Genomic DNA, 12,059 nt, shown 5'->3' with positions numbered 1-12,059 from the left:
CTTATTGAGTTTTTTATTCAAAATATATAATATGATGTTGCAAATTGAAGAGTTGCAATTGGATTCCTGTGTAAAATAATTTCACACTGAAAGTGCATATCCTTCAGTCTTTAAATAAAAGATTGTTCAATGATAGGTAAAAAAATGAGTCCTTCAGACGACATCCTTGTTCAAAAATACTTCTATGATCTGTGTCCTTTTTTGAAGTTTTCATACCTGATCACAAATCAACCAATTATCGAATCGATGGAATGTGAAAAGGTGGTTCATATTAGCGATCCCCATTGTTCTGAACCAGCGCAATGGATAAATCTTATACAAACTTTAAAGAAACGTCCGGGAGGTCCGCCCCATCTGAAAATTACAGGAATTCATGAAAAGAAAGAGGCTTTGGAGCAAATGAGCTTTCATTTGACAACCGAAGCAGGGATTTTGGATTTTCCTTTACAGTTCAATCCAATAATTAGCAAACTTGAAGATGTCGATTTCGAAAACTTGCCTGTCAAGACAGGAGATGCTGTTGCAATTTCTTCTGTTCTTCAGCTGCATTCTCTCCTTGCTACTGATGATGAAATGGTCTCCTCATCAGGTGCAGCATCTTTCAATATGCAGAGAGCAGCGCACTTGGGTCAGAGGACTTTTGCAGAGTGGCTAGAGAGAGACATGATCAATGCATATATCTTGAGTCCGGATTCAGCATTATCACCTCTTTTTTTAGGTGCTTCACCTAAGATGGGGATCTTTCTTAACGCTATGCGAAAACTACAACCAAAACTTTTAGTGATTACTGAACAGGAATCAAATCTGAATGGATGTAATTTAACGGAGAGAATCGACCGAGCATTGTACTTTTACGGTTCACTTTTTGACTGCTTGGAATCTACTGTTACGAGAACATCAGTCGAGAGACAAAAACTCGAGAGCATGCTTCTTGGAGAGCAAATAAAGAACATCATTACTTATGAGGGAGTCGATAGAAAGGAAAGGCATGAGAAGCTCGAGCAATGGATTCAAAGACTTAAAATGGCTGGATTTGTGAAGGTACCTTTGAGTTACAATGGGAGGATAGAAGCGACAAATCTATTGCAGCGATATAGTCATAAATACAAGTTTAAAGAAAATGATTGTTTACTTCTTTGTTGGAGTGACAGACCACTTTTTTCTGTATCGGCCTGGAAATTTAGGTGATGATTCTTGATATACATGCCGGAATATGAAAGTCAAAGTTAGAAGATTAAATGTTTTTATTTTCTGGATTTTATAAGTGTTTCAAAGAAGTAAAACAACATATCCTTATTGTATTGTTGTTAATGTTAATATCAATTTATTTCTGTACAATAAATTTTAGTTCCCACCTTTGTTGAAATATGAAAATTAATCTCAAATGTGAGTGCTCTTAGTTTCATAAATATACTGCATGCTAGTTGAAGAAGATGACATGTATGGAATTGGTTAATTAAAAGGTGCATAAAAGGAGTATTCATACTTGCTATCTAATGTTAAATAAATTGTCAATACTGTTTTCTGTTCAAAAATATATATCTAAGTCTTGTCAAAACATTGCTGTCTACAAAACCATATCAGAAGTAAAAATACGTAGTTAATGTTAACATATATTGTTATGTTAGTATTTCTGTTGCCTATGTACTGTCCTTTATTATACATAAAGCTATCAATTTCTCAAAAATATCATTGTTTTCAGAAATCCTCGTTCAGATATACTCCTATGAATTGTGTATCTGTTGAAGGGTCATATAAGTATGTGTTGAAAGAAACTAATTCAACAATTAAAACACGTTTATATCAATAGGTGGAACAAGTAAAAATTGAAAATAAAGAATGCCATGAGACGGTATTAAATAATTTGTGCTAATGAAGCAATGAAATTAGACGGTCTAGAAGTTGTATGCTATGCATAACTTATGATGATGATCTAGTCAGGATATAACAAGAATAAAGCAGAGTTAAATGAGAATTTTTTTACAGGCAGCCACTGTTTGTGTTCGACGCTATGTCAACAGAGAGAGCTATGTAGCAACCAAAATCACAAGTATATTTACTTTTTAATATGACGGTGAAGAATATTATCAGTCACATGGAATTTGATTAGATCATGATACAAGTATCATTAGAAAACACCAAATTTCACTTTGACAACAAAGTGGCACGACCTTCAATTTTTTATTTTTATAATAATTTTGATCACTTTTTTCTTTAAATAAAAATGTAAAATTGAAAATCACAGTTAAAGGTCATCCTCACCTTATAATTGGTACAAAGTCACATGAATAACAAAGAGAATATTATCTGGTGAACTAAATGAAAAAAGAATTACAAGCACCACAAACTGCAGCGTGTACACATCCAAATGCAGGGCGTAAAATTAGACCATATCTGAGCTCTGTGGCGGTGGAACAAAATAGAATGGTTTCAGGTCACATGTAAGTGGTCAGGAACAGCGGCATTCTTCTGGTCGTGTGTGAGAGGAGTGGTTGTGCCATTCATTTGGTCACAAATGAGAATGGATGGCAACAAAATAGCATGGTTTCAGGTCACATGTAAGTGGTCAGGAACGCCATCGGAGCGTAAACACCATGCACTGTTCAACATAAAAGATAGTATCTAATGAATAATTTTTACTATCTAAGAGAAATATACTAATGTTTGACAAGTATAAACAGACTGGGAAATGTGGTGCACCTGGCTACAATAACATCTCATCTCAGCCGCCAATCAGGAAATTGTCACATCAGGAAGTGACTAATTGTATGCCAATGCTCTCCTTCCTCCCTTTGGTACTTCTGCTTAATTAATGGACAGTCATGAATGGACTAAGTAGAAAGGGATCTGGGAAGACCCTCCTCCGGCAAGCTCTCAAGACAAGGGCAATCTTCAATATATAGAGATTCAAGCAAAGTGAGGTAGAGAAGACCCTTGTAGTTTATTATTCCTAGATTGGAACAATTTTTCAACTCAAGAGCCATGATTTGAGAATCATCACTAACACTGAATTGTTTCAGAGAATTGAGTTGGAACAAACCCCACTCCTCTCTTGAAGCCATCAATTTAGGACATCTTTCCTGATCTATCCATTTCCTCTATTCGTCGTATGACATACTTAATTCTTCTAAATGTTCTTTATCTTCCAAATTTGCTGCCACATCATGTCTGGTAAGAGGCTATAATCGATTTAAAGCTTCTGCGCTATCTAGACCTTTCTTACACTGAGATTACAAGCATACCTAATTTAAAGCTTAGTGTAAGAAAGGTCTAGATACCGCAGAAGCTTTAAATCGATTATATCCTCTTTCTCATGCTCTCTACCATATATCACAGATTCATCCACCTAAGATACAGTTCTATCAACTCTTGAAGTCCCAATATATCCTTTTGATCTGCAAGGAACTCTAACCTCCTCAGCAATACTTTACTCCTAGATTCCAATCGTCAATTAATGAAACATGATAGAAAGCTTCTTGCTGTGACCTTCTGTTGTATCTAAGTAGCCATCACATCCAAGAGTTGCTCTACTTCGTATACCTCATGTATGGAGTGATCAAGCCAATTCCTCATGTTTGGGCTTTGACACTGCTTTGTCTCTGCAACATCCAGCTCTTCATTGATAGAATTCAGTTTGATTTCAAGTTTTTTCAGCAGCCCTTCATCATTCTGGTGTATGAGATCTCCCAAGTGTGAATCCAACCTCTCATGAATAACTTGAAAGAAAGATAAAAGAAATGCTCGAGCAATAACCCCAGTCATGATCTCAAATCTGAGCGTGGGTCACAACGCTGGGAAGCTATCTGCAAGAATAGATAGATGGTTATGTATTATCCTAGTTTACTGTTAGAGTATTCCATTGTATAGTCGTGGTTGAACTCAACTGGTTAATGGCCTTTAAAGACGAAACGTCCGAGTTTAGAAATCCAAAAGTTGAATGAGAAAAACTAACCTAAGAAGTTTAAAACGGTCAAAGCTACTCAGTAACATTTGTAGTGCTCCTATTTATACACATACTCTTATAATACTGATAATAAACTAAATAAACTTTTCTAACAACTCATAACACAATTCTTAGTCTCAGTTTACTTACCTCATTTGTACTTCAAAATTCTTAGTCTTTTTGTTAAAACCGAATGAAAATGAACACCAATGTGATAAAATACAGATGCTATTATAACTACACCTTTTTTAAGAATATTTCGTAAAAAGTAATCATACATACCTTAGTGGGAATATAGCTTTCTTAGAATTTCATAAAAAGTCTCGATATTAAGAGCATTTCACATAAAAAATTGTGCCAGTGAGATAATTATACGTGATCTTAACTATGTTTGAATGTAAAACTACGGAAAAGATGACATGATGCAATTTATATTACCAAAAGAGGGTGTCACGGTATGCAGAAATTCAAGACAATGGAGTTAACATATGCTTAACGAACTGTTGTGGCTTTTTGAGCACAGAAGAACCTTCTAATGATGCAGAAAGATAAACTTATTCACAAACTGAGAAAAAGTAATGAATTACAATCAGAAGTACTGCAATGAAGAGTAGTGTTTTATTGAATTTCACTAAATTGACAAGTCAACTTCCGGTGTATGAACTAGGAAGGACATACAAAGATATTCTTCGTCTGACATCACATCTCAACAATGATATTCTCTGTCTGAAACACATGTTTATTCCACTTGGAGTTGGTTAACTTTGTACTGATGCTCCTAGTTTCCTTGGAGTGGTGCATTGCAGAATGGTTCTGTTACATTTGGCAGCATATAAAGTGCAGTCAGTCTTGGTAAGAATCATTGTAAGAGTCATTGGTTGTTCCAAACACCATGGAAGCTCCCATCCACCATGAGGACAGTGGTTTTTTCTCAAGTTGGATGTCATTGAATCCACCAAAATTCCCTTAAACAACAAAGTGGCATGTCATTCAATTTTTTATCACTTAACAATTAAAAATATTAATAAAATGAAAATCACGGTAAAAGGCCACATGACATCCTCACCATGTAATTGGTTGATGCAATTAATTCATCGGCTTCTTTTCTCAAGTCTCATGTTTCCTGGGAAGACACAAGAAGAAAAACAGACAATCAGCGTAAACAGAATAATAAAGATGGCTCATAAAGTCAGAATATGGTGTATGACAATTTGTTGCAGAACACTTTGAAACATAGTTTCAGAAGACCTTTATAAAAGTAAGTGAAATATGTTTCATTATAATGCTTGAATACAAACCATGAACAAATTGGAATGGATGGAATTCAAACAATGTCAGCCTCTTCCCTTGCCCGCACATGATCACGAGGCTCTACGTCGAGTCTAAATCATCTTTGGCTGAAAGAAACAAAAACCAAAATTTCTCTGTTGCAAATTTGTGTGCCCTGCTACCTCTTTTTTATAGCAAGAACAATGCCTTATCTATCTAAACCATGTATTGAATGTGCAAGATCAACTCCCTGGCATCCTTCAGCCCTTGATGCAGAACTGTCTCAAAGAATATAATTATTATGCCATCCAGCTGAATTTTTCAAAGTAAAATACATTTCATAATTCACATCAGTACTATAATAAAAGTTTTATTACAACTTTATTTGAAAGACGACCTCTTAGGTCACAACCTTGTAAAAATATATCAAGATTGGATTAAAAGCAATTAAAAGCAAGAGTATTGAAGAAAATTAATGCTCTTTTATTTAATGGGTCCTGCTAACCGCTGCCCCCGAGGCACTGGTTAAGCATACCATAAATGGGAATTATTACCATAAAAGGAAACTGTTTTTGACTTTATTATAAATTAATTACACAATTTCAATGCATTAACTACCATAAATGTCAAAGTTTCCGCGGCAGTTAACTGCAGAAGTTTCCTCGACAGTTAACTGCCGAAGGGGTATTTCGGTCTTTTACTAGTGTTTCTCAGTCCTTTTAACATGTGTATACAACAATTTTCATCCAACGTGGACAATAGGTCGGTTAATCCAAACATGCAAATAGTAAGTATTTTACCTGAAGAGGAAGAAGATATGTTGGGAACTAAAAAGATAATTCAGAGCAGAGATTGAATCGCCACACTCCAATTGAGTTTGTTCTCTAACACAATCACCACAATCATCATTTCCGAAACTACCCTCACTCATATTGTCCCAAATCATACAAAAACAAATTCCCACCACTCTTCAAACTATTCCAAATGAAGAATCCCTCTTGTCCTGTGAAAAAATATAGAAGTCAGAAAATAAGAATAAAAAAAGGGGAAATAAAAGAAAAATAACAAATATTTGACAAAGAGATATGTTCGGACCTTCCAAACAGTGTAATTGTAATAACCCTTGTGTGTGGGAAATTTGTTCACCTTAATTCAGATATTCACAAAGAGTCAAAGTATGTGGGACCCATAACTTGGTCTTGCTAGCACTATGTGGCGGTGCAATTAACCTTCATTCCTGCTTAATGTTGTCAATGCACACATTCGGGATGTGACTAATTGTATGCCAAAGCTCTCCTCCCTCCTTTTCATACTTCTCCTTTATTATTCCACAATTTCTAATGTTCAATTCAGAAAGGGAGTTGGGTAGAGCCTCCTTCTCTGGCAAGCTCTCAAGACTAGGACAGTCTAAAATAGATAGCCAATTAAGAGATTTGAGGTGGAGAAAACCCTTGTTGTTCATTTTTCTTAGCTTTGAACATTTATTCAACACAAGAGTCTCTAGCGTTGGTGGCAGCAGATTCTCCTCTGGGAACGACTCCACGTTTTCAAACTCATCCGTAACAAAGAAAGATTTCAAGGAATTGAGTTGGAACAAACCCCACTCCTCTCTCGAACCAATCAGTTTTGGGCAATTGTATATTTGAAGACTCCCCAAGTTGGAAGGCAAACCACCCATTGGAAACGATTCCAGCTCTGGACAATCGTACAGATACAGATAATTAAGATTGGTGAACAAGTGTAGTTCCAAAGGCAAGGAGGAGGAATGCCATCCTTGTATTGATAGTCTCCAAAGAGAATTATAGCAACGTAGATCCAAAGAGGGACATTCCACAAAGCCAGTAAAATCCAATTGCAACGATTCAAGAAAGGGAAAATTGATTAAATTTTGGTCCACAGAGAACTCAGTGTACCGATTTTGCCAAAGGAGTAAACTTTTCAAGCTGGTCGGCAATTCATTTACCAAAATTCTATCACAACTTTGTATATCTAACTCTATCATATTATCACACTTGGGAATTGATGCTTCCAACTTGTTGCAATCATTAATGAACAATTTTTGTAAAGAAGGAAGGTGTTGTGGCAGAGCCCTTTTCAATTCGGGACAATTGGATATAGAAAACTCGTTAAGCAAAGGAAACTCTCCAAGGCATAACCATTCCTCCAACTCGTTGCAATAATTGATCCGCAAATTTAGTAAAGAAGGAAGATGTTGAGGCAATACCCTTTTGAATTTAGAACAATACCATATAGAAAGCTCTTTAAGAGAAAGAAACCCTTCAAGACATAACCATTCCTCCAACTCTTTGCAACCATAAATAATCAATTTTTGTAAAGAAGGAAGATGTTGAGGCAGGGTGCTTTTCAATTTAGGACAATTTTCTATATAAAGCTCTTTAAGCAGAGGAAACCTTACACATATCCATTCCTCCCAGTTGACCATATCCACAAATCTCAAATATTCAAGGGACTTGAATGGAACAATTGTTGAATTATTGCCATAAAACTCTTCATCAATGATCTTTATTCCTTCACAGTCATAAATGGAAAGTTTCTTGAGAGAAGGGAGTTGTCCAAGTGCTGGCAAACAGGAACATAACCCACAACCCTTCAGTTGAAGAGATACTAAGTTCGGTAAATGACTACCCCTTAGCCAATTTGGAAAGCTACTACCTTTGTAGCATGTGATGTTGAGCTTCTTCAAGTTGCTATTTGGTTGTAAAGCCTCCAAGACTAACACACTTCTTTCATCCATTTCTTCTCTTCCGCCATTGAACTCCATTTGAAATTCTTCTAAATACTTCTTATCTTTCAAATTTGATGTGGCAGCATCTGCAGGATCACTGACATTACCCAACCCTTTAATATGAATTGTTCCATGAAGATGGTTGAGTTTTGCCAAATCTTTGAGATCAGATTCATTATGGGCTTCCACAATAAAATATGACAAGGTCTGAAGATTATTTAGCTTTCCCATATTCTTTGGCATTTTCTTTATACAAGGGAGCTCAAGATGACGTAAATTGATGAGTTTGGAAAAATTTGAAGGGAGCTCAGTCAATTGACGACAACCTTTTAACAAGAGTGTTTGTAAATTATACAACATACAAATGGTATCAGGTAAGCTTCTAATCTTAGTGTATGAAAGGTCTAGATAACGCAAAAGTTTTAAATTGCTTATCTCATCCACAAGCTCTGAGAGATAGCAACCTCTAAATGTTAGCATCCGCAGACATTTTAGTCTTGAAAATAGACCATGTTGCACATTGTTGGTTATATCCATTGAAGCTCGCATGCCTTGTAGTATCATCAGACTTCGTAGTCCCTTAAGCTCACAAATTGGCTCTAGTAAGTTATCAACACCATTTGGATTCTTCAAAAGAAAATCATCATCACAATGTGATGGAAAAGAGAACTGAATATGACGTGTCCTTTCATTGATACCTTCCACCCTAGCACCCTCTATTTGCAAACAAAATTCTCCTGACACTGATTTTGTTAAATCATTGACAAGATCATGCATGACATAGTGCTCATATGGATCAAATGATTGTTGGAAAAATGAAATTGACTCAAGATCACCGAAAATTTCATTGCCAAACTCTTCTTCACTTTTGTCTGATCCGCAACACTTCAGCAAACCTTCTCCCATCCAAAGCTTGATCAATACTTCTTTTTCAAATCTATAGCCCTTGGGAAAAATGGAACAATAGGAAAAGCAACGCCTTAGATCAGAAGGGAGATTATGGTAACTCAATCTCAGTACTGAGTTAATGGTGTGATCCCCGTCTGATAAACGCCACATGTCGGTCTCCAATATCTTAATCCATTCATGTTCAGAAAATTTTCTACGCAGAAGTTGTGCCAATGATTTTATAGCTAAAGGCAACCCTCCACACTTGTCCACTATTTTCTTCCCAATTGTTTCAAGATTTGGATATTCACACACACTTTTTCCTTGAAAAGCATGTGTCACAAATAATCTCCAACAATTGCTTTTTTCCAATTGTTGTAAATCAAATAATTCGGTTGATTTTAGAACATGACATGCTACCTCCTTTTCACGTGTTGTCACGATAATCTTACTTCCAGAAGATCCATGGTTAAACGGAAGTAGTAGCTGCTCCCAATATTCTACACTCCCATTCCATATATCATCTAAAACAAGCAAGTATTTCTTTCCCATTAACATGTGTTGGAGTTGATGCTGGAGTTGATTCAAGTCTTCACCATCTGCTGAAGGATTAAATGACTTGAGAATTGCTTTGGTGAGTCCAAAAACATCGAAAGATTCTGAAACATAGACCCATGCTTTAAGTTCAAAATGCTTCTTTATCTTGTTGTCATTGTACACAAGCTTAGCAAGGGTGGTTTTCCCCATCCCTCCTAAACCCACTATGCTGATTATAGGAACCTGGTTGCCACTGTCATTGCCTTCAAGTAAAAACTTGATTAGTTTTTCCTTATCAACATCCCTACCATATATGCTTGACTCATCCACGAGAGCTGTAGATGACAACCTTTTTGAAGGTTTCCAACTGACTAAGCCTTCATTACTAGCACTAGGACCTTCTCCCAATCTCAAATCTTTCTTTTGCTTTGCAAGAAGTTCTAGTTTATCCAGTTGTTCATTGAGCCTACATTCAAATGGATTTGTAGTTAAAGCTGAAACCAAACCCAATAAATTGGTGGTAAGTGGTTCAGATTCAGCATTTAGCTTATTTATCATTGCATCAGTAGAAATCTCATCTAATAGTTGGTCTGCCTCATAAACAACATGTTTAAGTTCATCAAGCCACTTCTTCACATATTTGTTTTGGTACTGCTTTATCTCTGCTTCGTCTAGTACTTGGTTGATAGAATCAAGTGCAATATTAAGTTCTTTCACAAGTTCATCAACATTGTTACTACTAAAGTAGTCTCTGATACCAACGGAAGCCAACTTCTCAATAATCACTTGAAAGGAAGACTGAAGAAATGCCCCGGCTACCAACTCTGCCATGATATGTTGAGCCTAAAGCACAAGTCTTAAAGCCTCTGCAAGATGGAAATGTGTTCTTTCTATCAAATAAAATGAATGAAACAATAATTATATATATAATCATACGATGCTACTAGCTAATACAATTTTACAACAGTTTGATATGAAATTTACAAATAGAGGCGAAACTTTTTTCAAGTTTGTTTTAATATAAGTATTTAGCTATCTCAGTTTTAATAATATACATTTAGCTATCTTAGTCTTAATAATATACATTTTAGCAACTTGAAATGATTTTGTTTTTTCAAAAATTAATACAAATATGAAAGTCAAAAGATTATCACATGCCGATCATTTTATTCTGAGAGATGGTTTTCTTTTTAAGGGGGTGTTATTAGAGCTGATACGTGTTGGTTCTATGCCAAGTTTTTTTTTTTAGAGGAATGCCAATTTTTTATTGGTGATAAAGATATATATATCATATAGTAAAATTGTGTATTACTGGCACGAGCAGATAATTCATTAAGATAAAGAATTAATAATCTCTTCATTTGATACTCCTTTTAAAACAAGTGATACCCTTGTTTATTTTATATACTATTTTAAAAGATAAATTGAAGAATGAGAATTTTTTTTTTATAACGATGACATAAAACATTAGACATCTTTCTTACAGTTGTCACATATGAAATTTGAACCACCTTAAAGTTTTTTTTTTTTTTTTGAGGGAAACCATCTTAAAGTTATAGAGTCAAACACTTACTATCGACATATCTTAGACTATAATTAAAAAAAAAAAAAAAAAACTAAATGTATAATGAAAATAATAATTTTAGCAATACCCCTCAAAAAATAATTTTAACAATAATTAACTTTATCAAATTATCATGTATTCGTTACTATTATAAATAAAACGTAGGGGGCATAAATTTTGAAGTGATACGGATAGTGTATTTTTTTGTGACGATACTCATATTAATAATAAGATAGTATAATTGAAAAATAATATGACATCTTGTATCAAAAAAAGTAATAATTGACATGACATAGAAAATTGAAAGTAACACAGACATATCGCATAACATATCTTGAAAGATTAACTTTTGTTAACAAATAAAGAGATTACCTAAAAGTGTGAGAACAAACTGAGATCTTTGTCACCACAAATACAAACTGAGATCTGCCAAGGAAAGAGAGTATAAATAATATTAGAGAAAGATTTAGAGGCAATATAAAAAATATGAAATATGAAATTTGAGTAACAACGGAAATTAAGAGTAAAAAATGTGTTTACTAAGATTTAAAGAGATAAGTTACTTGAAAGTGTGTGGAACAAACAAACTGAAGAACTTGAAAGATCTCCCAAAGATACTTAGAGGAAGCAATAAAATGAATGGTGTGCTTTTATGTAACAACTACAAGATATCAATGATGAGTTTCATATGGATAGTAAGTGGAACAAACAAACTGAACTTCAGATCTGCTATAAAAAAGACTTAAGAGGAAACAGAATAATATATGAAAGATGAAGTTTGGTATCAAAGAAGAGAAAGTAAGAAGTAGAAAATCAATGAGATGATCTGATGGATTTGGTTATAAGTAGCAACAAATTCTAAACTATGCCAAAGAACAAAGAAAGAAGATAATACGTAAAGAAGATACCAAGAGGCACACTAGCTCTTAAATAGCTAGGTCAAAGTGTTTAGACCTATTACAAGTTATGGGCCTAGGTCTCAAAGAGAGGTCCTTACAAAGACAAGTAAACTGAAATAAGGCCCAATACTACTTGAGAACATAATTCTTGGTCCATGCTGGCTTGATTATTAGGTGGCTTTCACATAGGACACTTGATAATCTTCCCACCAT

At 34.8% G+C, this 12,059-nt stretch overlaps 2 protein-coding genes across 4 annotated transcripts; one reads left to right on the top strand and one right to left on the bottom strand.

Moving 5' to 3' along the window:
* Nucleotides 1–144: 144 nt before the first annotated feature.
* Nucleotides 145–1,188, top strand: LOC120579480 (GRAS family protein TF80). The gene has a single exon (XM_039831859.1). The coding sequence runs from the start codon at nt 145–147 to the stop codon at nt 1,186–1,188; it is 1,044 nt and encodes a 347-aa protein (XP_039687793.1).
* Nucleotides 1,189–4,432: 3,244 nt separating this feature from the next.
* LOC25481052 (putative disease resistance protein At3g14460) lies at nt 4,433–11,857 on the bottom strand. Of its 3 annotated transcripts, none has more exons than XM_024774262.2 (7): nt 11,511–11,857; nt 11,320–11,373; nt 6,308–10,249; nt 6,013–6,215; nt 5,242–5,524; nt 5,010–5,066; nt 4,433–4,908 (listed from the first exon to the last, which is right to left on the bottom strand). In XM_024774262.2, the coding sequence occupies exon 3, from the start codon at nt 10,212–10,214 to the stop codon at nt 6,444–6,446; it is 3,771 nt and encodes a 1,256-aa protein (XP_024630030.2). In that variant the 5' UTR covers nt 10,215–10,249; nt 11,320–11,373; nt 11,511–11,857; the 3' UTR covers nt 4,433–4,908; nt 5,010–5,066; nt 5,242–5,524; nt 6,013–6,215; nt 6,308–6,443. The 3 variants fall into 3 exon arrangements, with proteins under 3 accessions (XP_024630030.2, XP_024630029.2, XP_013441915.2); XM_024774261.2 differs by having other exon boundaries at nt 5,242–5,490; XM_013586461.3 differs by having other exon boundaries at nt 5,242–5,490; nt 6,359–10,249.
* Between the last annotated feature and the right edge of the window lie 202 nt (nt 11,858–12,059).

Source organism: Medicago truncatula, chromosome 3 (genome assembly GCF_003473485.1).
Source record: "Medicago truncatula cultivar Jemalong A17 chromosome 3, MtrunA17r5.0-ANR, whole genome shotgun sequence".
NCBI classification, from domain to species: Eukaryota; Viridiplantae; Streptophyta; class Magnoliopsida; order Fabales; family Fabaceae; genus Medicago; species Medicago truncatula.
This window is presented reverse-complemented; position numbering and strand designations above follow the sequence as displayed.

Bases quoted from the DNA above. Each gene is read 5' to 3' on its own strand.
- LOC120579480 (XM_039831859.1), top strand. From the start codon at position 145: ATGAGTCCTTCAGACGACATCCTTGTTCAAAAATACTTCTATGATCTG.
- LOC25481052 (XM_024774262.2), bottom strand. From the start codon at position 10,214: ATGGCAGAGTTGGTAGCCGGGGCATTTCTTCAGTCTTCCTTTCAAGTG.